This window comes from Crinia signifera, chromosome 2 (assembly GCF_055691185.1).
Source record: "Crinia signifera chromosome 2, ASM5569118v1, whole genome shotgun sequence".
In the NCBI taxonomy this organism is placed as follows: Eukaryota; Metazoa; Chordata; class Amphibia; order Anura; family Myobatrachidae; genus Crinia; species Crinia signifera.
Window position 1 is genome coordinate 378,629,662 of NC_139218.1, and position 27,704 is coordinate 378,657,365.

At 49.8% G+C, this 27,704-nt stretch overlaps 1 protein-coding gene across 2 annotated transcripts; it reads left to right on the plus strand.

Annotated features, from left to right (window-relative positions):
• VSTM5 (V-set and transmembrane domain containing 5) lies at positions 1 to 27,301 on the plus strand. 2 transcript variants are annotated; one of them, XM_083170124.1, is made up of 4 exons: positions 1 to 528; positions 23,113 to 23,439; positions 23,543 to 23,680; positions 26,619 to 27,301. In XM_083170124.1, the coding sequence occupies exons 1-4, from the start codon at positions 447 to 449 to the stop codon at positions 26,648 to 26,650; spliced, it is 579 nt and encodes a 192-aa protein (XP_083026250.1). In that variant the 5' UTR covers positions 1 to 446; the 3' UTR covers positions 26,651 to 27,301. The 2 variants fall into 2 exon arrangements, with proteins under 2 accessions (XP_083026250.1, XP_083026249.1); XM_083170123.1 differs by having other exon boundaries at positions 9 to 528; positions 26,616 to 27,301.
• Positions 27,302 to 27,704: the final 403 nt, after the last annotated feature.

Here is a 27,704-nt window from a genome sequence, read left to right on the forward strand (position 1 = left end):
GATCGCTTGTGATGCCACTGTCCTTCGCTCCGCAGTCTGCAGACTGACTGACATGATGTCTCTGTCTGCACTATAGCTGGGAAAACCCATAAGTCAATAACTGGGCATGTGCTGTAAACAGCCCTGCTGCATTCGCTGTGTGTGTGTGTGTGTGTGTGTGTGTGTGTGTGTGTGTGTGTGTGTTTCTGTTTCTTTTAAAGGACGTGCCTATGAAACTGGTTAGACCAGAGTCTCTGTGACAGCAGCACTTCAGCTAAAAATACAACCAGTGGAGAGGTAAAGGTAATGCTCAGTGCAGCTGCTGGTCAGAAGATCACCGAGGCACTCATCTGCCCAACTCACTCATGAATGCGGATTAACATCGCCCGTTGCCAGTTTGTCACCAACATGCTTTTCTGCTGCACCAGACACAAGGAAACCTAACATGAGCTGTCACCATCTCTCCCATGAAGAATCTCAAAGGCTGGAGACAAGTCAGAGGATCAGTGCTGCTTTTTACACTATGCCTTCTACAGCTGTTTCATCACTGTGAGTATAAATTGTCTGTAGAACTACAAGTTACAGCATGCCCTGGTACCCCGGCAGCTGAAAAGCCACAGGTGGCCTATTCCTGCTGTTAGGAAATGCAGAATCCTTCTGTCACCTGCCGTCGTGGACCCAAATATACTTATCTATTATCCAAAAATGGTATATTTATAGGTTTAAAAGATTTATTATTTATTTAATTTCCCCTTTGGATGCTTTCGGCTGCTGTAATGTGATTAACGGAATGCTAAGCGCATGTGATAATAATAATGTGGATTTAATGGATATTATACCAATCTGAGCTCCTGCGGTTAGCTGGAATTGCTGTATTTGAATTGTAGGTTGCATATTTTTACTATACGGTTTTCATTAATGATGCATATCGTTCAGGGTGTACCCGCTATATCGGTAACGATGTGCGCTTGTGCGGATCATTAACGATATCCCCTATCGTCTGAACATGCAGTCCAATCTGACAGTATTGTTAATAATTGCATGTTCGGCGTTGGTTCCGGTAACATCAACAGACGACATCGTAAACGATATTGTTCAATGTTTACATGCGGGTCAAGCGTTAGGCCTATCGTATAGTGGTCCTTATTCTGGTTGACTCGCAAGGCTGCGAATTTTGCAGCCTTGTGAGTCCCCCAACTCCTCTATGGTGTCTCTGATCTGCGAGTGCCCTGTGCGGGAAGCAGGCGGGCAGCTGACATCTGCGAACGCGCGGGGGACCAATTGAATTAGAATAACCTCCAGTGTGATCAGGGCATTACACGCCCCAGTTACTATGTTGCAGAATAGATTAGTGCAGTGGTCAGGGAACTCGGTCCTCATTACCCCACACAGTGCATGTTTTGCTGGTAACCCAGCAGGTGCACAGGTGTACTAATTACTCACAGACACATTATATAAGGTCCGCAGGTGGAGTTAATTATTTCACTTGTGATTCTGTGAGGAGACCTGCAAAACATGCACTGCGTGGGGTAATGAGGACCGAGTTCCCTGACTGGATTAGTGCAATGCTCTGCAGAAATTAATAGGAAAAAAGATTAGTATTTCTCTTCCCAATTACACCTCTGTCCATCTAATGTACATGCAGTTTCAAGGTATTTAAGCCATAACTGACATTTGAAAAGACAGAGCGCAAAGATGAAGTGCAGTATGTAGGGCTACCAAATTCTGCAGGAGAGAACTGGGGTACCCATGCAATCATTTTAACCCCACCACATTTGTTTTGGTAAATGGAATGGACAAATACAGAAAGACAATATATTTGTACATTCATTCATCCTGATGATGCAGCTGTATCGAGAGACTAAATCAGGGTTGCCTACCCTCGGTCCCCCGGAAACGTGGGCAACCCTCCCGGATATCACACACACACACACACCCACCCCATGGCGGCGTTAATTTCCTGTGATTGGTGCCTTTTTGTGGGAGGGGCGGGGCTAAAGAGGCAAGCCACGTAATTTAGCCCAGCTCCCTCCTCGAAGACCCAGGAATTGTGGGATTTGCAGTTCTGGGGGCGTCTACGTCAGGCCCCACCCCCCGAAGTGCTGCTGACAGTCTGCCCTCCGGGCTTCTCCCGTAGAGGAGACTTTAAGAGTAGGCAACACTGGACTAAATTCTAACCAGATGAGGTTGCAATATAATGACTTCTAAGTGCAAAAAGTGGGATTGCCCTGCCGAAACTGTGGCTCCTGTACAGCGCAACGGAATATGCTGGCACTATGGAAGTAAATTATAATAAATGATGGCATTTAGGGGCATTTCAGACCCACTCGCTGCGGGCAGATGCAGGCGTGTCGATGCCTGCTTGGGGTTGGGCGGCTGACGTCACATGACATTAGCGCACTCCCACTTTTCTGCCATCTCCGTCCAGGATAAAAGTAAGTATAGAAATAGTCCTATCCACGAACGGAGAAAAAAAATCATTTGATGGTGACCGACCAACGAATGATTTTTCCTCCGTGTGGCAGTTTGCGAGTGAATGCGTAAGCTAACACGTCCACTCACATGCTAGGGAGCAGCTTCGGGCGATGGGGAGGGGGGGGGCGGACGTTCGTTGGGGCGAATACACGCAGCCTAGCAATCAGGTCTGAATCACCCCTTAGTGTAGAGATTGCTGGTGAACAGACGTACAGTATAAATAAATAAAAAAATGTATATCACAGACCAAACCTAGTATACATGTATACTATATATACAATACAATAAAGTCAATAAGTAATTTCTGGCTTATCTGTGTACTATGCCTCGGTGGCTTATCTAGCCCAACATCTCTATGTACAGCAAGGTCACTCCCCTTATATCCTTGTCCCATCCGCTCCAGTGCACCTGTCACTTACGTGGATAAGACTGGGATGGGCAACAGCTTTCACCGAGCGCACTAATGATGTATACCGTAGATTTGTCTTATGGAATGTTGGATGGCTATAGAAAAGTGGTTCTCAAACTCGGTCCTCCGGACCCCGCACAGTTCACGTCTTCCAGGTCAACCGACAGGTGCACAGGTGCAATCATTACTCGCTGACACATTTTAAAATATCCACAGGTGGAACCAATTCGTTTACTGGATTCTGTGAGGACACCTGCAAAAGATGCACTGTGCGCGGTCCTGAGGACCGAGTTTGAGAACCTGTGCTATAGAAGGTCTATGTTCGAGATCAAGTTCCACCTGTTAGGACATAGCAGTGCGCCCCAAAGGGCAGTTTAGAGGATGATTTGGTGAAAAATGTTTTCTTCCTGAATTAGAACCACAGACAGGGCCATCATAACGGATAGGCAAACACCAATATACAAGGTAGAACAGGAAAAAGTTTATAAAGGAAGCGATAAGGGTAGGATAGAAAATTATACAGAAATCCCAAAATGTAATTGTAACTGATGGATTTATTCAGTGCCACTTTATACTGACTGGTAATTAACCCCAATGACTATCGCTTGCCGCACACAATGCAATATCAATAAATATTTTGACTGCATCGTATATACATTACATTTACATGGCAATAAGTCCGTTGGTGCACATTCTGAGTAATGATGTACCCGGGTCATAGTTTATCACGATAGTGGGTATAACTGAAGTTGAAAAACTATAATGAGGTGTTCCTGTCTTAGACTATGCACTAATAATAGAAATGGGCTGTGCAAGGAGTGTGTGCGGTGCTGAGAACGAGCATGAAGCCCTTGGCATTTAGCATGAAGCCCCTGGCATCAAGCATGAAGCCCTGGCCACGAGCATGTAACACCTGGCATTGAGCAAGAAACCCCTAGCAATGAACATGTAGGTAAATGGCACTTATGTGGCATATTATGTAATAGCCATTTGAGGTGTGGTATATTATGGGCATCATGGCATAATGTGTAACATGCATTATGGTGTGTGGCATAATGTGTATTGGGCATCACTGTGTCTATGGCATAATGTGTAATGGGCATCACAGTGCATGGCATGATGTGCAATGGGCATCATGGTGCATGGCATAATGTGTAATGGGCATCACAGTGTTTGGCATAATGTGTAAGTGGCATTACAGTGTGCAAAAATCAAAGATAGAATTGAATTAAAGGCTAAAAAAATCAACATAAGGTGGGTCATGGGGCGGGGCTAGCCTGGGGGGCAGGTCAATGCATGGGCAGTGAGTGGGTAAAAGGGCGGGCCACTGTATGGGAATCTTTCAACACAAAGGTGGTAACCCTAGACGCTAACAATGATGCTTTTATGTTGCCATGGATTCCTGGGCTTGCTCCTATGCACAGCGCAGGACCCTCCATTCACCGTCTCTCAGGTTCTGATGTGTGTATCAGAAATTATGCTGAGGATGTAAGATATGCCTTTCTCTCTACGACTGTGTCTGACGTATGGGCTGCATTACGCTGGAAGCTTCCCCAGTCTGGAGACGGCGCTACCAGTACTATGCAGCTACCAGCACTATGCAGCCACCGCACAGCAGCACCTTCACTCCTGCTTACTAGCCAAGTATTCCTCGGCACTGATTGATCTCAATACAACATGACTTGCACTTACGGCATTGGACTGTATCCATTCATACCCGACACCGCTCAATAATGTATTCTTATCGCTTCCTGTCAGGAAGAGTCTTTATTGTACTACGTCTATTATGCACTAGCTGTAGATCCATTAATAAAACATTATGTATAATTAATAGCTTGCTTTATACAAGGAGGATTTTCCCGATACATTCATTTTCTGTTCTCATTTTACTACAGTATATACAAAATCCATTAGACTGTGGCAGAGGCTTAGGGCCCGTATTCTAGTTCACTCTTTCTGACAAAATCCTTCTTAGATGGACAAAACCATGTGCACTGCAGGGGGGCAGATGTAAAATGTGCAGAGAGAATTAGATTTGGGTGAGTTATTTTGTTTCTGTGCAGGGTAAATACTGGCTGCTTTATTTTTACACTGCAATATAGATCTCACTTTGAAGCAAAACCCCGCCCAAATCTAATTCTCTCTGCACAAGTTACATCTGCCCCACCTGCAGTGCACATGGTTTTGTCCATCTAAGAAGGATTTTGTCAGAAAGAGTGAACTAGAATAAGGCCCTCAGTGTCCAGGTCTGGATTGCAGTTATTGTCTAAGGCAGGTTACACATTAAACGGTATGTACCCTGGCCGATGGCACGATCGATATAACAATATAGCGGTTATATTGTATTCAATGATAGATATATCGTGCCACCGAGCTTCATTTAAGATGTATGCCATGGCTATAATCATCTCACAAGTCGTGCAGACAGCTGATTGGACGACCTGGAAAACAACCATCGGGAGTGCACAATAATGGGTACACAACAGACGATATGGCTAATGTATCGTTCCGACCCACATGGGCAATATATTGTTTAATGTGTACCCAGCCTAAGGGTCTTCTAGTTAAGGATACCATAGGTGGGGGCGTGGCCTAGCGGTAGATGGTGTAGGACGCGTGCCTGCAGAGCTCCTGACCATATCATCCTGAAAATATAATTTGTCGGTGGAAGGAGCCTCTATTTTGTTGGAGACGGGTTACCTGCATGCCCCAGATCATACTGGCTCAGAAGCGAGGTGCCTGCGCTGTCTGGAGCGACCGCTGCCATACTTTGAGGGACATCTCCCGGCTGGACGCGCTGCCGGGCGCCATCTTGGGCCTGGGAGGAGGACGGAGGCTGCTGCAGAGATTCACCGCGCAGGGCTATACGGACGACGATCTCCGTGCCCCGCGGTGCTGGTGGTGTCCCCCCATCGCCTGTGACCACAGCGCTGAACTTCTACAGGGGTTGGCGGAGAGAGAACTGCTGCCACAGACGCCGGCCGCGCGAGAGGTGTGGCGGAGACGGAGAGCGCATCCCGCTGCGGCTTCTACCTGAGACGGCGGTGACAGCGGGCGAGTGGTGGGAGAGAGGACAGCCGCCGCTACCCACAGCGCTGAACAAACGCTCCCCCTGTGCCTGACGATCAGCTCCCGGAGACCCCCTCACCAAAGCCCTGCGTAACAGTGAGTACCCCTGCCACCATCTTGAGGTGGGAAAGCTGAGGGATATAGACGCCCTGCGCAACATACTGGGACCCCGAATCTCAGGTGAGGACCCCCTATCACCGGGCACTTAAAAGAAGTATAGGTGCAGCGGAGGCTCCACTGAGGGAATACCCCCCGGCTGGATAACATACACGGGAAGGGAAAAGAACTGCTACATCCTCCGCCATTTTGTGAGCAAGTGGAGTGATCTGACTGTCTCTTGGGAATAGTTTACATTCCTCTCTGAAGTACCTATCCTCTTGCTGTCACCCCTTATTATACGGGCTGGGGTTTCAGAACACTGTGTGGCATATGCTGTACCTCTCAGATTACTTGTAAAGAACACACACCTGTGCCTTCCCCTGAGTGTGCCTCCCCCCCTGCTCACGGTCGCCCAAATAGCTGCTGTAGGTGAGCAGTGAGTACTGTCCTGACTTGCTGGGAGATTTCACTCTGCCCTATGTCCCGCAGAAATACTCCAGCTGCTGCGGCCAAATTGGCAAAATTTGCTAGACAAGACCCCGCACAACCCCCTGCTGAGGTCCATTCCCCAGAATCCAACATGGCGGAACCATCAGAGGTCATGATGGCACAACTCCTGCAGGCCATTACTGATTCAGAGAAGAGACTTGCGGGCAGGGTCGCAGAGGTTAAAATCGACATATCCTTCATAAGGCAAGATATGCAAAAGCTGAGAGACAGGGTCGAAGAAACCGAGACCAGAATCTCTATGCTGGAGGATACCACAGCGCCTATACCCAACCGCCTCACCACGTTAGAATCTCAGATGTCAACCTGTCAGCAGAAACTGACTGATATGGAGGGGAGGCTGAGGAGGAATAATGTGCGATTTGTGGGCCTTCCTGAGAAGGCGGAGGGTGCGAATCCTGAATCTTTTCTCGAGTCCTGGTTAATATCTTTGTTTGAAAAGGAAGCTTTCACCCCACAGTTTGCAGTGGAGAGGGCGCACAGGGTGCCCATGCGCCCGCTACCTCCTGGTGCCCCGCCACGCACGTTCATCGCAAAATTTCTGCATTACAAGGACCGTGATGCAGTGCTCCGACTGGCGAGAGTGAAGGGTCCTCTTGAATATGAGGGGCAGCGGGTGGCGGCCTTCCAGGACTTTTCTGTGGAAGTCCAAAAGTCCAGGTCACAATTTACTGGGGTTAAACAGCGTCTACGCACCCTCCAACTGAAATATTCAATGCTTTACCCGGCACGACTGAGGGTGGTTGCCGGTACCCGCACGCATTTCTTTGACACACCTCAGGCCGCTTCAACATGGATGGACACACAGCCGGCCCCGAGGGAATTGCCTCCTTGAAATGGCCCTTCGCGGATGTGTCTATTGAAGTTTGTCAAATATGTTTATAACCCAGGCGCCTCACGTTGATTATATTTGTCATGTAGAGCCATGTTTTCTAGAGATGTTATTTAGAAATGATTCTAAGAGGTATTCTTTCCTACCTGACTAAATGATTACGCTCCACGGTCAGGAGTGACATGTGCTATAGGTCATAAATAATAGTTGCCCCCTTAAGGGTTAGACCTTTCACCCTTTTTTCTTTTCTTCTCTTATTCTAGGTTAAGTTGATTGAAACGTCTCCGTAAAGGAGCCGATTCAGGGTTCATGTTAGGGGAACAAAGTGTACCTATGTTTGGGTGGGTATGCCGGGTGGGTTGGGACTGTTCTGTATGTGTTAGTATTCTTTTTGTTTTTTTTGATGTGTGTGCATTGTTCCCACATATTTGCTCCTGGTTGCTGAATGGAATGGGAGGGAGAGGTGCGGTGCTCTCAGTGAGCGTCAACTCCCTCTATCTACTATTTTTTCCACTGCTGTACAATGGTTAAGGTCATAGGATGGAATGTCAGGGGTCTTAATGACCGGGTTAAGCGTACTTTGGTGATGAATCAACTCAGAACTCGCTCCCCAGGAATTGTGTGCCTTTTTGAAACATACCTGGTGGGTAGCCGAGTATTGTCACTTAAAAAAGCTTGGGTGGGGTGGTCTTTCCACTCAGTCTTTCATCCCAATTCTAGAGGAGTTTCAGTATTGATAAATAAATGCATGGGTTTCAGGTGTCAGAAAGTACAGACGGACCCCAGGGGATGTTATGTGTTCCTGGCAGGCACCCTGCATGACTCTCCCCTGGTATTACTGGCCATTTATAATCCACCTCCATACCAGCCCACTATAATTAATAAAGCATGCACTTTTATGCAAGACTTCCCCACATATCCAGTCATTTGTGTTGGTGATTTTAATGCTGTAATGGACGAATCGCTGGATAGGTGGAGACCTGCTCCTGGTGGAGGGAGAGGTGGGACTACGTCTTTTGCACGACTTGTTGGGGAGGTGGGCTTAATAGATGTGTGGAGACTAAGATATCCAACGGCTAGCTGCTTCTCATGCTTCTCAGGTACTCATGGGGTTTTTTCGCGTATAGATATGGCCCTGATATCCAGACGGCTGGTTCCCTCTGTGACTGCCATTGAATATTTACCCCGAGGTGTTTCTGACCACTCCCCGGTATGCCTCGAGGTGGAGTTGGAGGGCACCAGAGGCGCAAAATTCTGGCGCTTCAATCCCTTCTGGCTGACGCAGATGGGGGCGGCCTCTGAATTACTGGCCTTATGGGAGGAATTTTTTGAAAATAATCCTATAGAGGGAGATGCTCCACTGGTGTGGGATACATTTAAGGCGGTGTTGCGGGGCTCACTGATTTCCCGGGTGGCACAGCTTAAGGTCCATAGCCGGAAGGCAGAGGTTGAGCTGGAGAGGCAGAGTACAGAGCTCGAGCAGAAATATTTGAGGTCGGGGCTAACAGCTGACCGTGTGGAGTGGCTTGTGGTCCACAAACAATGGTGCGAAATGCTGCTGGATAAATCCAAGCGGCGTCTCCTGTTCCAGTCACATGACTTCTATACACAAGGTGACAGGTCGGGCAAATTCCTGGCTTATTTAGCTAGAGAAAACCAACCCCCTACAGTGGTACACAGTATAAGACAGGACGACGGCACGACTTGTACAGGGACCCTCCCAGTGGCAAACTCATTTAGTAAACACTTCGAAAAAGTATATGAATCCCGAGCAACCTACACCCCGACAGAATTAGCTGACTACCTTGATGGGATAACGACACCCAGGCTTGACGCTGACTCCAGGGAACTGTTGGATAGCCCCCTCACGATAGAGGAGATCGAGGCGGCAATTAAGGCCTTCCCCAATTCTAAGTCCCCGGGGGTGGATGGGCTACCTATTGAATTGTACAAAACCCATATAACATTCTTTGCTACTAGACTGCTGACCCTCTATAATCTTCTATTGAGTAGGGGATCCCTCCCTGCGTCGATGGCAGAGGCACTTATAGTGCTTATTCCAAAGCCTGATAAAGACCCGTTGTCACCTGACTCATACCGACCCATTTCGCTACTATCTACTGATGTCAAAATATTGGCTAAACTACTGGCAATGCGTCTAAATGCGGTTGTGCTACAGCTGGTACACGCCAACCAGACCGGCTTTATGCCTGGCAGGTCGACAACCTTGAATCTGCGCCGACTTTTCACTTATTTACAATGGGCCCGGGAGGGAATGGATGACGCGGTGGTGGTCTCCTTGGACGCAGCCCGCGCCTTTGATTCGGTAGAGTGGGGCTATTTGTGGGAGGTGCTTAGCAGATTTGGTATAGGCCCAAATTTTCTATCATGGGTTAAGTTACTGTACTCCGGGCCAACTGCCCGGGTGATGGTCAATGGCTTCACCACATCCTCCTTTAACTTGGGCAGGGGAACTAGACAGGGGTGCCCCCTGTCTCCCCTGCTATTTGCACTGGCAGTGGAGCCACTGGCCTGTTATGTTAGGGCGTCCCCCCTCATTAAAGGGTTCCAAATAGAAGATGTGGAGGAGAAAATTGGGCTTTACGCAGATGACATGATTTTGTACTTGTCCGAGATGACCTTTTCCCTTCCAGCACTACTAGCTCTTATGACGGAATATGCCAGATTCTCAGGGATAGGTATAAACTGGGATAAGTCAGTGATATTTCCTCTACTCCCTACTACACAGAAACCCATATCCTATAGCTGCCCCCTACGATGGTGCATGCAATTCAAATACTTGGGTATCCAGGTTTCCCATTCCCTCACTGAATTTATGTCCCTGAACCTGACCCCACAGATTGACCATCTGCGACAAAGAGCCCGCACCTGGCAGACGCTCCCTTTGTCAGTGACGGGAAGGGTGAACCTCGCTAAAATGACAGTCCAGCCCAGGTTTTTGTATATACTCCAGAACTCGCCTGTCTATATACCTGTTTCCTATTTCCAGCTTATAACCAGACATATAGTCTCCTTTATATGGGGGGGCAGACGTTCTCGGATGGCGGCTAAGACTCTATGTAGATCTAGATATGATGGAGGCCTGGCACTCCCAGACCTTCGGCTATATTACCTGGCAGCGCAACTGGCCCAGCTAGCTGAATGGGTTACGCCAATACATTATGGAAATTTGCCTAATGCCCTATTACGCCGGGCGAACCTGTCATTCACGCCCCTGCAATTTCTTCTGGCTAAAACCACGCTGGGGAAACTTCCCCCTCTATTACAGCAAGCCCACAGGGTGTGGGCGACGGTGGGGACCATACGGGGGGACCCGGTTGTGGACTCCTCCTCTCCCATATGGAGAAACAAGGAGTTTCCCGAACTTTACAAATTGAAGATGGGCTCAGACTGGACTTCCTTTGGGGTTTCTGAAATGGGTCACCTTTTTCAGGAGGGAACGCTATATTCTTTTGAGCAGATGGTAACTAAATACGCGATACCAAGACAGTACTTTTATAAATATCTCCAGCTTAGACATGCAGTGGGTGCACAGTGGAGAGGGAGTGTGCCCTTACTTGCTGTGTCCCCAGTTCGTACAATGGTCAATAAACTACCAGATAGGGGGAAGATCTCTGCTCTGTACTCTCCTCTGCTTACCTTTTCTGGGGCGGATCAACTGGAAGGCTTGAGGGCTAGATGGGTGGTAGATATTGGGCCCATTGAGGATGAACAGTGGTCTCATATGCTGAGTTCACCCAGAGAGGCCACGGCGTTTGCACGGTTTCAACAAATCCAGCTATACATCCTGCATCGGGTCTATTGGACCCCACATAGGCTTATGAAGATGGGGGGTACTAGGTCTGACACATGTCCTAAATGCGGGAGTCCGGATGCAGATTTCTGGCATCTATTATGGCAATGCTCGCAGATATGCTCCTTTTGGGAGGCGGTCTTGGCCAGTGCCCGAGATACGGGTGTGCAGATCCCACTTGCTGATCCCCGCATATGTGTTTTCGGACTGGAATTGGAGGAGCTGCTTCCTAAACACCATAGAATCTATGTAAATACTCTGCTCACTCTGGCGCGTGTGTGTATAGCCAGAACTTGGATGGGCTCCTCTCCCCCGCCACATGCGATGTGGGTGGCTCTGGTTAATACTACCATATCGCATGAGCGATTTATGTACACCAAAAGGAATTGCATGAAGAAGTATAATAAAATTTGGAGCATGTGGCAGTCATCTGCCTTGTATCTGCAAGACCCAGGCTGATGACTCCCCCCCATTCTCCCTCCCCCCCCACCCCTGCATATGTAATTATAGAGCCAATAAAACTCTCTCTACGCTTAGATCTCGGTCGCACCTCTTGGTGTTCCCGCTTCTGCACTCCCCTGAGTAACACTATATACAGCACTTTTCAGGATCTATGTTCGGCAATGTCTTGCGAATATTTGTGCTTAACTAATATAACCAATATACAACCATTTGTGAAAAATCTTGGAATAATGTACCACACAAGTAAAATGTATTATGTATGTCTTTATTATTTTCTTTTTAGTTAGTTTAATAGATATGTTATTACATTATCTGTAACTTGAAAATACTCAATAAAAAATACTTGATTCAAAAAAAAAAGGATACCATAGGTGATGGTAACTAGTTTTACCATCAATGATAGGAGCATAGATGGGTTCCCACCATCGATGGTTGCAGTGGATTATATGATTTTTTTTTTTTGTATGCTTACAGACACAGGGGGAGATTCTCTAAACTAAAAATGCATTTTTGGAATTCTCTAAGCATCCCCCGCCGGGTTACCGCGACGGGGGGCATCGCCAGAAAAATCTGGCGATGCCCCATAGAAGCCTATGGGCTTCTAACGCGACCCACCGCCGCCCCGCACCGATCCACCACCGCCCCGACACCCCCCCCCCTCACCTGAGGAGGAGAGCCCGGTGCACCAGCAGCAGCACTGGGTAAGGGAGGGAGGGGAGAGTCGCCGGGTCCCCATGGGACCCGCTGACTCTCACCGCAAAGGACAGCTCTTAACGCAAGAGCTGTCCTTTGCCATAATTATCGCATATGTTACAGCATATGCGATAATTATGGCGGCGATGAGCGGCGAAGGGGGCGGGGCTGGGCTGCGGATGTTTGAACATCCCACCCACAGTGCTGCTGTGCAAGCCTACAAGGCTATCAGACAGTCCAGCAGCCCTGTGCCACCCCCAGCTTGCACACACATACAGTACACACAGTGGGCCTGATTCAGCAGCATTCGCTGCTTAGTAAGTGGGTTAACACCGTGTGAACGAACGCCCGCCACCCTCTGCCTGCGAAAAGAAGCAGAGGCATGCTTATGGATGTATATTTGTTATAATCATATCATTTTATCATTTTATAATCATATTTGTTATTTTCTTATGTTTAATGTATGAGTAACGTACTGCCAACACTTGACATGGAGTGAATTAAACATCCACATCTGCGTGTCACACTGGGATGCATGTGACTCGGTGATCCAATAAGGACATAGGTCTGGCTGTGGTGACTGATTGATAAGGGCAGGAAGGGGAGGAGACTTCCTCTTCTTCCTGCAGAATTCAGTGTGGGAAGCCGCATTATTTGAGCTCTTGCTCCAATATTCTATTTTGCACCCAGCGCACCCTGTACCCCGCTAATCGTGCCAGGTATGTCAGCTGGTGCCCCCTCACCGCAGCCCAGACGGTCTGCCCGTCCGCCCGCACGCTTCACGGCGGACGATGGCCTGGAAGTGTCTGACGCGCTCCCCGGCCTGTTTCCCCCTGTCCGCCTGCACTCACCCGCTGCTCCACGCCGTCATGCCCGGGGGTCCGCCATAGCTGGCGCAGGTTCTCCGCCTGTGTCAGCGGGGCGATCCGCTGCTCGGCCGGCTGCTGGGAGAGGCGCGGGGGTGACGCGTGGCAGGGGTGCGTCATCCAGGGGCGTCGCGTCAGGCGCGGCTCGGGGTGGCAGGTCTGGGAGAGGTGCGAGGTGGTCCAGGACTGTGGCGGCGGGCGTCAGGAGAGCTGCAGCCTCAGGCTGCAGCGCAGGCCCCGTCCCCATCACAGCAGCATGTCAGCTCCGGCCCCGTCAGAGCGTCGGGGCAGAGGCGGGTGCATGCGCAATCCGAGGAGGAGGCTAGCGGGGAGTCAGCCAGTAGGTCGGGGTCCCCGCGGGAGTCAGCGTATAGGGGACGGCGGCGCCGTGGGGGAGTTTCTCCCAGCCGCAGGTCTGGTTTTGTGCCCACCTATGCCCGGATGGCTGAGTCCATTGGGGGCAGGGGCTACCTGGGTGCGGCAAGGGACGATGGTGGGAGGCATGGGGCCCGGCGCCACGGGGGCCGTACCAGATCCTCTACGGGGTCTCGGGCTTGTTCCAGGGTGAGGTCCCCTGCTCCGGCCTTTGATCCATCCGCGCTCTCGGCGGCTTTGTCCTCGATGGCGGGCGCCCTGGCACCCCTGGCGGGTGGCCGTCCTGCGAGAACTGGGGGACACGGTTCTTCCCGGCGCAGGTCCTCCGGAGCCCTCGCGGCCCCCAAGCCTGGCTGCTCACAGCTGCGGCGAGCAGTGAGAGAGATGGGATCTGCTGTGGCGGCACTAGAGGGCAGGTCTGCTACACCTCTGAATTCTGCTGCACGGCGAAGAAGGCCTCAGAGTGTGAGGCACAGGGCTGCGGCTTCTCCCCCGCCCAATTATGGCGATGGTGAGCCGCTGGCGGAGGAGCAGTTTGGGTCCGGCTCGGGTTCGGGTGATCCAGATGACCTGGACGATGACGATGACACTTGGGCCGCTCAGCCGGAGTCGGCAGGTGAGGACTCTTTGGAATACGGTTCAGGGTCCGAGGGGGGGAGTTCCTCTACCGGGGGCTCCCGGGGTAGCCACTCTTCCACATCTGCTGGGGGGTCTGATGCGGGTAGCGCTGCGAAGGCTCGCAAGAGGGCGGCCAAATATGCCAAGAGGGAGGCTGGGAGACGCGCTCGCCACATTAAGCGTAGAAAGGTGGCCTCCCTGTCCCGGAGACAGAGGAAGAGGCGGAATCAGCCCAGGGTTGTGCACTGCGATTATACTGCAGTTTTGAGGGAGCTGAGGGAGAGTTGTAGGCGTAAGATTGAGAAGGGCGATTACGTGGATGTGTTCAGTCTGACCGAGGACACCAAGAAGGCCTTTAAGGCAGCCAAGGATAAGGGCGGCATGGGTTCTGATTCCTATAGGTCCTATGACAACTGGCTGGCGGGTTTTTGTGTTTTTGCCGCCTGTTATCTGGAGGATCGGCCGGATGAGCACATCAACGTAATCCGTTACATTCACATGATCCATGAAATGCAGCGAAAGTACGGAGGATCTGCTTGGCGCACATACGATGAGCAGTTCGGGTGTAAGCAGGATTGCCTGCACATCCTAGACCTGGGCTGTAAGGATGTGGAGGTTTGGATGGAGGTGGCTCGCGTGCATTTAGACCCAATGGAGGCAGCGGCAGCTGCTCCTCCTTCCACGTCAGCTTCCCTCCCGCAGCAGCGACCGGCGGCGGAGTCTACCGCCGCCCGCCGCTTCCCTGGGGCGGGGAAACCGGCTCCCTTGGGGTCCGCTAAGGGCAAGTGCTTTGCCTTCAATAATTCCGCCTGTCAGTTGGGTTCCCGATGCAAGTATAAACACCTGTGCATCAATTGCTCAGGGAACCACCCTGCTGCCAACTGCTTTCGAGGGTCCCGCCCCTCCAGAGGGGCGGGTGCTGGCACTGCCCCCAAGCCTGCCGGGGGTGAAGGCGCTCGATAGGGCGGCTACGCCGGTGCGGGTGGAGGCCATGTCCGAATGGCTACGCTCGTACCCGGACAGGGAAGCGGCCGCTTTCCTGCAGGATGGTTTTAGTGTGGGATTTCGCCTTCCAGTGGCGGGGGAAGTGCAGAGGGGAATTTGCAATCTGCTAGAGCGCTGCCCTCCGTGTTGTTGGAGAAGGTGATGAAGGAGGTACAGCTTGGGCGCATGGTTGGTCCGTTTGCTACGCCCCCATTGGCGAACTTGATCATATCGCCGGTGGGGGTGGTGCCGAAGAAGGCTCCTGGGAAGTTCCGGCTCATCCAACATCTCTCTTACCCCACGGGACTCTCTGTTAACGACGCCATTCCTGCCGAGTGTTGTTCAGTGACTTACCAGTCTTTCGATGATGCTCTGGCGATGGTGCGGTCGTTTGGACGGGGGGCACTCATGGCTAAGGTGGATGTGGAGTCGGCTTTCCGTTTGCTCCCGCTTCATCCCGATGCATTCCGGTACATGGACTTCCGCATAGGTGACGAATATTTCATCGACAAGTGCTTGCCGATGGGGTGTTCAGTATCCTGTGCATTTTTTGAGCGGTTCAGTACCTTTTTGCATTGGTGCGTGGAGCAGTCCTCGGGGGAGAGCGGGCTCACTCACTACCTCGACGACTTCCTATGTGTTGGTCCGGCCAACTCTGAGCGTTGTGCACGCCTGCTGTTATCTCTGCAGTCCCTATTCCACCAATTTGGGGTTCCTATTGCCGATGACAAGACCAAAGGCCCAGTTACCTGCTTGTCTTTTCTGGGGATCCAGATTGATACGGTGGAGGGTCTTTGCAGCTTGCCGGCCGATAAAGTTGTTAAGCTGCGTGAGGCTGTTGAGCTGCGTAGGTCCAGGAGTAAGGTCACCCTGCGGCAGGCACAATCAGTTTTAGGACAGCTGAACTTCGCTTGCAAGTTTATCCCCATGGGGAGGTTGTTTTGCAGGAAGTTCGAGAGGGCCACGGCGGGTGTTAGCAAGCCGCACCACCTCATTCGCCTGTCCACCGAGACTAGGCGTGACCTGGCTGTATGGGCTTCCTTTTTAGAGGAGTTCAATGGGGTGCGCATCTGGCTGGCTCCCGCGGTGGCCAACAGTGAGCTACAGCTGTTCACGGATGCTTCAGGTTCGGTGGGTTTTGGCTGTTTTCTGGCTGGTCACTGGTGCGCTGAGAAGTGGCCGGGTGACTGGTTTGAAAAGGGTCTCACTAAGGACTTGTTGTTGCCTGAACTCTTTCCTATCATGGTCTCTATGGAAATCTGGGGCCCGCGCTTGGCGAATAGGAGTTTGTTGTTCTGGTGTGACAACTTTAGTGCCGTGCATGCTATTAACCATCAGAAGGCTAAGTCTCTGTTGGTCTTACGTCTGTTGGCGCAGCTTTCACTTCAGTGCTTGCGGCATAACATTCTATTTAGAGCTCGCCACGTCCCAGGTGTTGAAAATGAGGTCGCCGATTCCCTCTCCCGTTTCCAATGGCAACATTTTCGGGAGCTTGTGCCTCAGGCTGATGATGTTGGGGTGCCCTGCCCCTCTTATGTTTGGCAGGTGATCGGGTCGGATTGGAGGGGCTAGCCGAATCCTCATTGGCCCCTGCTACCCTTAAGAACTATCGGGCGGCCTGGACAGAATGGGAAGCTTTCGCGGGAGGGGCTGCTCAGTCAGGTAGGCGTGGGCAGCGTCTTTTGCTGTCTTTTTTGTGGTCATTGTATTGCACGGGTAAATCCAGGGCAGTGGCAGCGCGCTATTTGGCTGGGATAGCCTTTTTTGCTAGACTCAAAGGTTTGCCCGACTTTACAAAGTGTTTCCTGGTGGTTAAAGCTATGAAGAGCTGGTCGCTCTTGTTTCCAGTTAGCCCTGATTGTCGTCGGCCTATAGATGCGGCGCTGCTCCCGTCTTTAATGGAAGTAGTATGTCATTGCGCAGACTCTGCTTTCGAGTCCCTATTGTTTAGGTTAGCCTTTTCCATGGCGTTTCATGGAGCTTTTAGGATTTCCGAGTTAGTTGCCCCTGGTAAATCCCGCGAGGCAGTGCTTTTAGTGTCAGATATTTGTTTAGATGCAAGGGCGTTGTGGTTCAGAATTAGGCGGTCTAAAACTGACCAGTCAGCCAGAGGCAGGTGGGCTTCAATGACTCCGGTTGTCCTGGTCTCCATTTGCCCAGTGGCTTTAGCATCCCTGTATACGGAGGTCAGGCCAGCTTTGGATGGCTCCTGGCTGTTGCATTATAATGGGTCTCCATTGACGGTATATCAGTTCCGTTGGATGCTGAGGCGCTGCCTTGAACGATTGGGCCTTTCCCCGAGGGAATTTGGTACTCATTCATTTCGGATTAGGGCTGCTACCTCGGCCGCGGCTGCTGGCTGGCCAGTTGACGACATCAAGTCTTTAGGCAGGTGGCGCTCTGCGAGTTATAGGAAGTATATTAGACCTCACCTCCTGCCCTGAAGGGTTCCTGTGCTCGTCTGTTATGCCTGCCTGTGTTTGAATGCTCATTCTGTTCCCCTACCCTATGTCCATCCTACTCGGGGGCTATCTACGCTCTGCCATTAGGCCAGCGTCCAGAGTTTTTTCGCTTTTTGCCTGACCTGACGGACTGAATCTGGCCCTCTGATTTGGTTATAGTTAATTATAGTACCTCAGCATGTCCAGTCGTTTTCCTCCGGCCGAGTACACCCTTCATTCCTTTACCTTCCAATACCCCTACCTCCCTTGTTTGTCTCTTTCCCATTGTGTCCTGGTATGGCTCCAATTGTGATTGGAGCATGTCTTATGGCACCTTAATTATTGTGCCTCAATTATATCTATCAAAATTTTCTTTTTGCTTTTTGGCAGATCCTCCTAATATGTAAAGTTGCCTCATCGAGAATCCAATCTAATCCCCTCTTTTTATATCTTTTCCTCAGGTCTGGGAACCGATAGGCAAAGGGTCTGGGTAGTCGGCCACTCCTTTGTATACTGGGCAGCTAGGTCAGTCTCTGCAGGCGAAGGTCCAGCCTGTGCCTGCTCCCGGGTGGTTCGGTGGTTAGGTGTCCGGGGTATGTCTTGGAGGGACCTGCGGGCATTCCTTATGGTGAATGTCCGTCACTATGGGTTACCTGAGATTTTGGCGATACATCTAGGTGGCAATGACCTCGGGAAGATGTTCCAATTAGAGCTGCGGCACCTGATCCTAGACGATCTTGCTGCCATTAAATCAGCTTGGCCGTCTTGCACCATTGTTTGGTCCTATGTGATTCCTAGGCTTACTTGGAGGGGAGCTAGGAACCCCAGGGCGATTGACGAAGCTCGAAAAAAGCTTAATGCGGCCGTTGCTCATTGGGTGCTGGATAATGGGGGGGCTGTTGTCCCTCATGCTAGGATAAGATTTGGCTGTCAGCACCTATTCAGGCCGGATGGGGTTCATCTAGTGGGTGAGGGTTTGTTTATGTTTCTGGAGGGTCTGCTAGGAGTTCTGGATTCAGTTGTCTAGATGGTGGCAGGGCGGGGGTATTTCAGTTAAATCCCCCGCTTTGGCGGGTAAGAACGGCAGATTTAATCAATTAGCTCACACCACGTGTTTTGTGGGCGTTTTTATGGCTTGTTTGTGGTGCACTCACCTCTCATTGGCTTAGGCCTTTTCGTTGTATCACCCGTGTCGGGGACAGCGTCCCCACCCAGCTGGGTGGGTAGTCAATGTGTTGGGTAGAGTTGGATACCGCCTGTTTTTGATTTAGGCCAGTTACGTCAGAATTGGGGTGGAGTTACATTTGTAGCCGTTCTTTCTTGGCCACCATTAATTAATTAAATTAATTCAAATAAACAAATTAGCTTAAAAGTTGCTACAAATAAATCAGTTAACAATTTCTGTCAAACCTATGCCTCCGAGTCTTTATTTCAGGTTTAGTTATGTTAAGTTAAGATCGCATATATTATGACATGCTTAAGGTACACATGAGATGTTGGGGTGTTTAATGTGTATGTAATTATATTATTATAAAAAAATGTATTGCATTGATGCAAGCACTTGTAATCCATATTACTTTTGAGCGCTGATTCTCCCCCCTGTCCTTGTTGTTTATAATTTTACTTGGAGAACTGACCATCCCCTGAATCAGCTGCTCTATAAGGAGTCCAACTCATATATAAGCGCTCTAATAGATTGACATAGGTCAGTCATTTTTCCAATGCGAATGGATGTGTATGCTCCCACATGCATGCAAGCGTACAAGGGATGGTCGCAGACCATAAAATTAGATTTTCCCCATTTGCGAATAAAAGTCAGTCTGACCTGGTCTTTTATTTGCTTCGGCTATGATCGACAACCGGGCGGGCACTGACGTCTGCCCCGTGCATGCTTAAACCCGTCTGCGTTCCCATGGGGACGACCAGCATTTTTTCAGGGCACACCCACCCTCCGGGGCTACCTCTTTGGCTTCTATGGGCTGCAGCCTAAACAGCCCATACAACCAGGGGCATGCGCAGTACTTAGGTCAGTACTGCTCACGCACCAGTCCCAGTGCCTGTCATCTGTATTGTACAGCGGGACCATTTTCGTGAGACTCCCGGAAATTCCGGGAGGGTCGGCAACCCTGATGTATTGTATAATGAGTATTATGGTGATGCGGGAGAGTGACAAGTGAATGTCCGGGCCGGCTCTGTGAGGAATACCCAGGGCAACCGGGAGGGGGGGCACTAATTACCCAGGCCCGGGCTTGCTGGAGGGACCCGGCAGGGGCCCTGGTCCGACCCCTCCCTTCCCCCTCAGTCCCTCCTGGGCAGCACACACCTACAGCATGTGCTGTGCTGATAGCAGGCACAGAATGAGTGTCTTACTGACAGCACAGCACATGCAAGCAATAACACCCCCCCCCCCCACACCCCCACGACTTTAGAGTGTTTTTCCTGTTTTTTAGGTGTGGCCTAATCACGGGAGGTGGCCACGGCTCCCATGATTAGGCCACACCCCAAGTTTTTTTACAGGGCCCGGCATACCTCTCGGGAGCCCTGGGAATACCTTATTGTGTGAGGGCTAAAGAAAGTGGGGGGGGGGGGGGGACGCTGCAGCTCGTGTTGATTTGTAACAAGCGCGTCTTTCTCCTCAAATTCGCACAACAGTGATCAGGTCTGAATAACCCCCCCTGGGGTCCTAAATGGACACTTTGGCCTAATTGTGATAAATCCATTACAGACTGCCTGTCCCCCCTATCACTGCACATACTGTCCCCACCAATCACTGCACCCACTGCCTGTCCCCCTATCACTGCACATACTGTCCCCACCAATCACTGCACATACTGTCCCCACCAATCACTGTGCACACTGTCTGTCCCCCCTATCACTGCACATACTGTCCCCACCAATCACTGCACATACTGATCCCACCAATCACTGCGCACACTACCTCTCCCCCCTATCACTGCACATACTGTCCCCACCAATCACTGCGCACACTGTCTGTCCGCACCAGTTACTGCGCACATAGTCTGTCCCCACCAATCACTGCACACACTGTCTGTCCCCACCAGTCACTGCGCACACAGTCTGTCCCCAACAATCACTGCGCACACTGGCCCTTATTCTGATTGACGCGGACTTTACCGCATACTTTCGGATCGCGTGTTTACGGCGTCTGCGCATGCGTGGAGAACGCAACGCGCATGTGCCACGCCTTGACTCGGTACCAGTTCGGCCAGATCCCGTCCAGAACTGTTCACCGCTCTCATTCGGGAAATAGGGGCGTATTATGGGCGTCATGCGGAATGACACATGGGCGTAGTTTCAAAGTGGGCAAAACGGGGCGGAAACATGGGCGGACACGGGGGAGTACACTTATGTTGGGGGGCGTACATTCGGAAACCACTCCGAATGCACGCGATCAAAAAGGGCAGAAATGTGCGGTGTCCACAAGTGTACTATTGCTTTGCGGACACCACTCGTTCATGCGCTAGGCGAACGTACGCCTAATGACTACAACCATTAACACCTGAACCCAATAGAATCTACTCCTTTACTCATTACTCACTAATAGGACGCTTGTCAGTGCTTTAATTGAAACCATTGCACTTCAATTGCTGTAAGGGTTAATGTGTGCAATGCATGTGTTAGGCATGCTTGTAAGGATATATTGGCATCTAATTGATTCCAATTCCAAATAAGCAGTTTTTGATGAGGATAGGTAATTGAATAAGTGGGTCATGTGATGTATTGCAGAAGATACATAATAGTGGGTTGTTTGGCGTAAATACTCCGCTTACGTGCGGTAGCACCGCTTGGCTCCCGTTCGGATGCGGTATTCCCGAGCATACTCTGTAATACTCTGTAATACCGTGCAGAATCTGAGTGTTTCTCCCGCACACGCATGGTTTGTATGTCGTCCGTAAACACGCCCTGTTCTTAAAGAGTGAGTCCGTCCGAATGCGGAGGACACGTGGGCGTTTCTACGGACGATGGCCGCACGCGGCAAAACACCGTGGCGTGCGGACCGCACCGTAAGAATGCGGGAATATCCGCACCGATCAGAATAAGGGCCACTGTTCTGTGAGCTGCTAGCCATGTCCCCTGTCTGTCACTGAATAAATGCTGTGCACATGCGCACAGCATCTATTCGACACGGAGCAGCAACGAGCAGGGGGATCTCACAACTGCCCTTTCCATAACTGCAGGATGCTGCCAGCCCCGGGTGGGACAGTCCCAAAAAACGGGACTGTTGGTAGGTATGTCTCTGTATTGGTATTACTATGTAGAATTGTACATCGCCTTTACTGGCCTGTTTGCAGTGTGTTGGGGGAATTCTGTTTTCAAACAAACAGAGTCTAGCAATCATATTATAGAATGTACTATCCACCTGTGGATCTGTAGAATGTGTCGGGTAGGACTGAATGCAGCACATTTGAAAATTAACAGTTAGTAATGACTGCACCTGGGTACCAGCTAGGTATCTGGGAAATGTGACAGTTAGTAATGATTGCACCTGTGCACCAGCTAGGTATCTGGGAAATGTGACAGTTAGTAATGACTGCACCAGCTAGGCGGTCTGGGAAATGTAGAAAGAATTGGGGTTGATACACTGCGCTCACTCTTATGGTAGTGTTCTTTTTCAGGTGCTGCCAGGCTCTCAAGGGTTTCCCGGTACCTTGTTTCTGGAAGTATTGTTTTGCTAGGGCTTTGGCGCAGCCTATCTATTGTGATACCTGTGTTGATTGTTTCTGTGCGAGTGTAGGAATAAGAAGAAGTCTGGGAAATGTGACAGTTAGTAATGACTGCACCTGGGCACCAGCTAGGCGGTCTGGGAAATGTGACAGTTAGTAATGACTGCACCTGGGCACCTGCTAGGTATCTGGGAAATGTGACTGTTAGTAATGACTGCACCTGGGCACCTGCTAGGTATCTGGGAAATGTGACTGTTAGTAATGATTGCACCTGGGCACCTGCTAGGTATCTGGGAAATGTGACTGTTAGTAATGATTGCACCTGGGCATCAGCTAGGCGGTCTGGGAAATGTGACAGTTAGTAATAACTGCACCTGGGCACCAGCTAGGCGGTCTGGGAAATGTGACAGTTAGTAATGACTGCACCTGGGCACCTGCTAGGTATCTGGAAAATGTGACAGTTAGTAATGACTGCACCTGGGCACCTGCTAGGTATCTGGGAAATGTGACTGTTAGTAATGATTGCACCTGGGCATCAGCTAGGTATCTGGGAAATGTGACAGTTAGTAATGACTGCACCTGGGCTGGGCACCAGCTGGGTATCTGGGAAATGTGACTGTTAGTAATGTGGTGCACCTGGGCACCAGCTAGGTGGTCTGGCAAATGTGGACTGTTGCTAGGGGACCGGTTTGGCCAGCCCTATCATAAACGATCAAATCTAATCGATTGTACTATAATAATAATGCACGGCAGCGCGGTTCTGTCTACAGCGTCATTTCACAAGTGTGTTCTCTTTCCTTTCAGGCAAGGGGATCACGTTGCTGGTCCCAGAGCCCGTCATAAACGCCACGGTGACGCAGAACGTTCTCCTGTCAGTAGAGTACGCCAGTAACGGCACGTCGTGGGTACAATGGCAATACTTATCCAGCTGGAAGCCCCAATGTATCATTGAGTGGAAGGTGAACTCTTACATGAACATCTCGGCGACATACAGCCAGCGGATACACAAGTATGACAATGGCTCCATCCAGCTGGAGCGCGTGGAAGTGAGAGACACTGGATTCTATATGATCACAGTGAGTGATGACTTTGGAAGTACCAAGCAGAGCACAATTATCCTCAATGTCCATGGTAGAACCTTTCCTCATCTCTCCTCGGTTTCTGTACATTTCAGATGGTTTAATGTCAATTGTTTTTATTTTTTTCCCCGCTGACGGCTCTTTCTTCGCTTTAGAAATCCGCTACGAGGAATTCTTCTTTGTGGCCGTGTTTATCGCCTTCCTGGCGGCGGGGTCGGCGGCTTTAGTCTGCCTCATGTGGGCCTGCAACAAGTGCATCAACATCGCCCAGAGAGGAAAGCAGCATCGGAGAGGTAACTGCAAAACCAGGAGACAAAGTTCCACTGGTTACCCCATTAAGTCCTCCAATCTAGGGGTCCAGGGACTGAGCCTTGGACAGAGAGAAAATGCCAGCCAACCAGCCCCTAACTGTCATGCTGGGGGCTGTGTTTGTAAAATGACAATTGGGAGCTGGTTGGCTACTTTATCTCTGGCCACTGTACATGTGTCACATCTACAGTTACCTGACTGCCCACATACAGTGGCTGAGACCATTTTGTGCGTCCAAATATTTGGACATCAAATGGACTTTGGGAGCGAAGTCAGGTCATAACGTCACAAGGTAGTCACACAATGCTCATCTGGGAATGTTTTGGGTGGCCAAGATATCTATAAGGGGGCCCATTGCGACCTGCTGGGCCCTAGACAGTTGCCTAGTTTGCCTTGTGGAAAATCCGCCTCTGTGCGGGACTGCGCTTCTTCGGCTCCAGTCTCCCAGCACATAAGTTGAAGGCCTAGAGCTAGATAGAGGATATGTATACATCCCAGCAACATAATTGTTCTCAGTCACAGGAGAAACACTATAGTCTCTTATGTTATGGTGGGGACATGTGGTTGGCCTCGTTAGGGATGACTTGCTGAATAGAATGAAGACTTGTGATTGTCTCATTAATAGGTAGTATGGGTGCATCTGACTGGCACAGTGAACACACCTATGGGTGCATCTGACTCACACAGTGAACACACCTATGGGTGCATCTGACTCACACAGTGAACACACCTATGGGTGCATCTGACTCACACAGTGAACACACCTATGGGTGCATCTGACTCACACAGTGAACACACCTATGGGTGCACCGGACTGGCACAGTGAAGGCACGTATGGGTGCATCTGATTGGCACAGCGAAGGCACGTATGGGTGCAGCTGACTAGCACATTAAAGGCACATATGGGTGCAGCTGACTGGCACATTGAAGGCACGTATGGGTGCACCGGACTGGCACAGTGAAGGCACGTATGGGTGCAGCTGACTGGCACATTGATGGCACGTATGGGTACACCGGACTGGCACAGTGAAGGCACGTACGGGTGCAGCTGACTGGCACAGTGAAGGCACGTACGGGTGCAGCTGACTTGTCCAGAATACAGCATCTCCCGGGTTGGTGGCAATTCGGTATTTAGAAAGTGACTGTAGAACGCGTTTCCCTGCCTTCTCCTTAGTCAGCAGCTTCCTCAGATACATATGAACCATCTCCCATTTTGCGCTTTATAAAGGGCTCATCCCACCCTACATGGGCGTGCATAGATTAACTAAACAGGCCTCCTTGGTTGGATTCCGCTAGTGCCGTTAGTATTGTTCCAAGCCTCGTTATGATTTCCATACCCTCAGTTTGTAGTTATTTATTTATTAACACTTTCTTATATAGCGCAAACATATTCCGCAGCGCTTTACAGATAATTTTTGAACAGTACTGTCCCCAAGTTAGTTATCAACCAAGCCTCGTTTTCAGACTTTGTATTTGAATATTTAATTTCTACTATGGGAGCTCTTTAGCAGATATCAAACAATAAACTGTATAATGCTTTATATAGATTGCATAATTGAATGCGTTTATATGCTAATGCCACTACACAGCCCTTCCCTGCAATAAATCCATAGCGCCCAAAAGTGCAAGGACTGAGAAACCCACTTTGAGTATATTTAATCACCATGATGGGCCGGCACTATCAAAACTTGCAGCAGCCCCTTGCCAGCTGCAGATTATCCATCAGAGTATGGCCGCCAGTGTCAGTGATGTCGCCTTTTCAAACACAAACACTCTCATTGGCACGCCCACCACACTACCCAATAACTCACAATCTCTGCACATCTGATGTCACCACATACAGAAAATGCCCAAACAAAGCGCAATGGCATTTGCTGCGAAATATACAAACCTGTTAATAAATTTTAATACATTACAGCCACTGTGCGACTCAATCGGTATTGCAATACTGTGCGTCACCTATAGGGGGTGCAGCAGAAAACCTGCTCTGACATCCCCACTGCATGCTACACAAAATCATGCCCATTGTGGCCTGCTACACTGAATGATGCCCATTCTAATTCCATACAAAGCCATTACTCTGATTACACCGACTTATATCTCTTCGCTTATATCAAAATATATCCCCACCCGACCTCTCCGCTCTGCACAAGATCTGCGTCTCTCATCCAGACTCATTACTTGCTCCCACTTAAGCTGTGTACACACGGGGGCGATAGGGGCGACCATATTGCCAGTGATGGGAGTGTGCCCCGGCGATAAATCGCCGGGTGTGCGCTCCCATTTTTAGCCCCGTTCTAATCACTGGTCGCAGGAGTTTGCTCATGCAACCAGCTGATTACCTCTGCGGCACCGCCAGCAGAGGTTCCCTTTCATCAGCGACCATCTCTGGTCGCTGATGAAAAGGAGAAACTGAGCAATATATTACTCAGCCATATATTGCTAGCAATATATGGCTGAGCAATATATCTCCCCCATGTGTACGGGGCTTAACACTTGCAGGATTTTTGTCCCTTCCATGCACACTAAGACTCTCCTCTAGCCTCCAAACTTTCAAGCGTTCCCTGAAAACTCACCTCTTCAAGCAAGCCTATCATATTCAGAACCCCCCACACAACCTCCAGTAGCATTCATATCTAACTACATCCCATCAGGACTGTCTTGTAATCTGATGGGACTGCCATGCTATGGAATTCTATCCTTATGTATCCCTCCTTTATCCCTATAGATTGTAAGCTTGCGAGCAGGCCCCTCCTATCTCTATGTCGGTTTGTTTCTACCCAGTTTGTTTAATCACTGTTGTTTCCAATTGTAAAGCGCAACGGAATATGCTGCACCATATAAGAAACTGTAAATAAATAATTGTGGCATTATTTACTATCATGGCAATAAAATGACATATATTTGTATTCCTTACAGCAGAAGAGATTGAACTGCGAATCATTTCGGACTGACGAAGAACCTTCCCTGGATCACCTACCTCAAAGCCAATGGAGTGAATATTGTCCAGTATTAACTGGTATTAACCCATGATGGGGAGAGAGAATTCCAGTGTTCCGTACATTGGGATAGAAGTGGATTGTAAGCACTGCGTGCTTGGCTACGGGACCTGTTCTGCAGTATTGGTCACTCACTGACCCTCGGAGGACATTTCCATGATGGATGTGAGCTTGTGTCCATCAATACAAAAATCTTTGCTTGCCCAAAACTATGGGAAACCTGTCCGTATATACTGGAGAGACCAGAATACAATATGTAACCCAGCTCCTTATCAGCTGATACAACCAGTCAGTAGAGATTCCAGCTCTTGCTGGGGAAGGTCCATTGTTTTGAAACCTGTTATAACTTGCTGTGATTGTGTATTACACATGTAATACAGAGTAATAACAGTGTCCCCAACTTACTTTACATTGTCTCATTATCCATATTCATTTGTACAGTACGGAGCCTTTGTTTACACTCTGTATTTCATTTGTCCCTTTGATGAAGTCAAATATTACCTGCAATTAGCACACAGCCATGTGCCCAAGTTCTTAGTAAACGGTTAGTCCTTGAAAGATAACGTGCTGTAAAAATATATTTTATAAATGTGACTGTGAAACGTGGATTGAATGTTTTATTGGTATGTTTCAAGAATTACCGTTAAAGACGCCAAAAGTCAATTTGGCGTTTGGCAGGTTATTGTGTAAATAAACCTGCAATGTATGGGCTGGAGATTTCTAGTGCATGGTTACAATCAGAGATATGCAGACCATTGCTCAGGGTTGCCGACTTTAAAGCTGTGTACACACGGCAACGATATGGGCTATAATCGCTGGAAATATGGTCGCTGGCGACCTTATTGCCAGTGATGGGAGTGTGCCCCGGGGATAAATCGCCGGGTGCGCGCTCCCGTTTTCAGCCCCATTCTAATCGCTGGTCGCAGGGGGGACGGGAGGGACGATTTTTGGGAGACTCCTAGCCATTCCGGGAGGGTAGGCAACCCTGCCATTGCTAGTAAAATTATGA

What these genes read in the sequence shown, in the direction of transcription:
- VSTM5 (XM_083170123.1), top strand. Translation starts at nt 447, where the DNA reads ATGAAGAATCTCAAAGGCTGGAGACAAGTCAGAGGATCAGTGCTGCTT. An exon ending in TCTACAGCTGTTTCATCACT is followed by an intron (nt 529 to 23,112) that starts GTGAGTATAAAT and finishes CTTTCCTTTCAG; the next exon opens with GCAAGGGGATCACGTTGCTG. An exon ending in AGGAAAGCAGCATCGGAGAG is followed by an intron (nt 23,681 to 26,615) that starts GTAACTGCAAAA and finishes TATTCCTTACAG; the next exon opens with CAGAAGAGATTGAACTGCGA.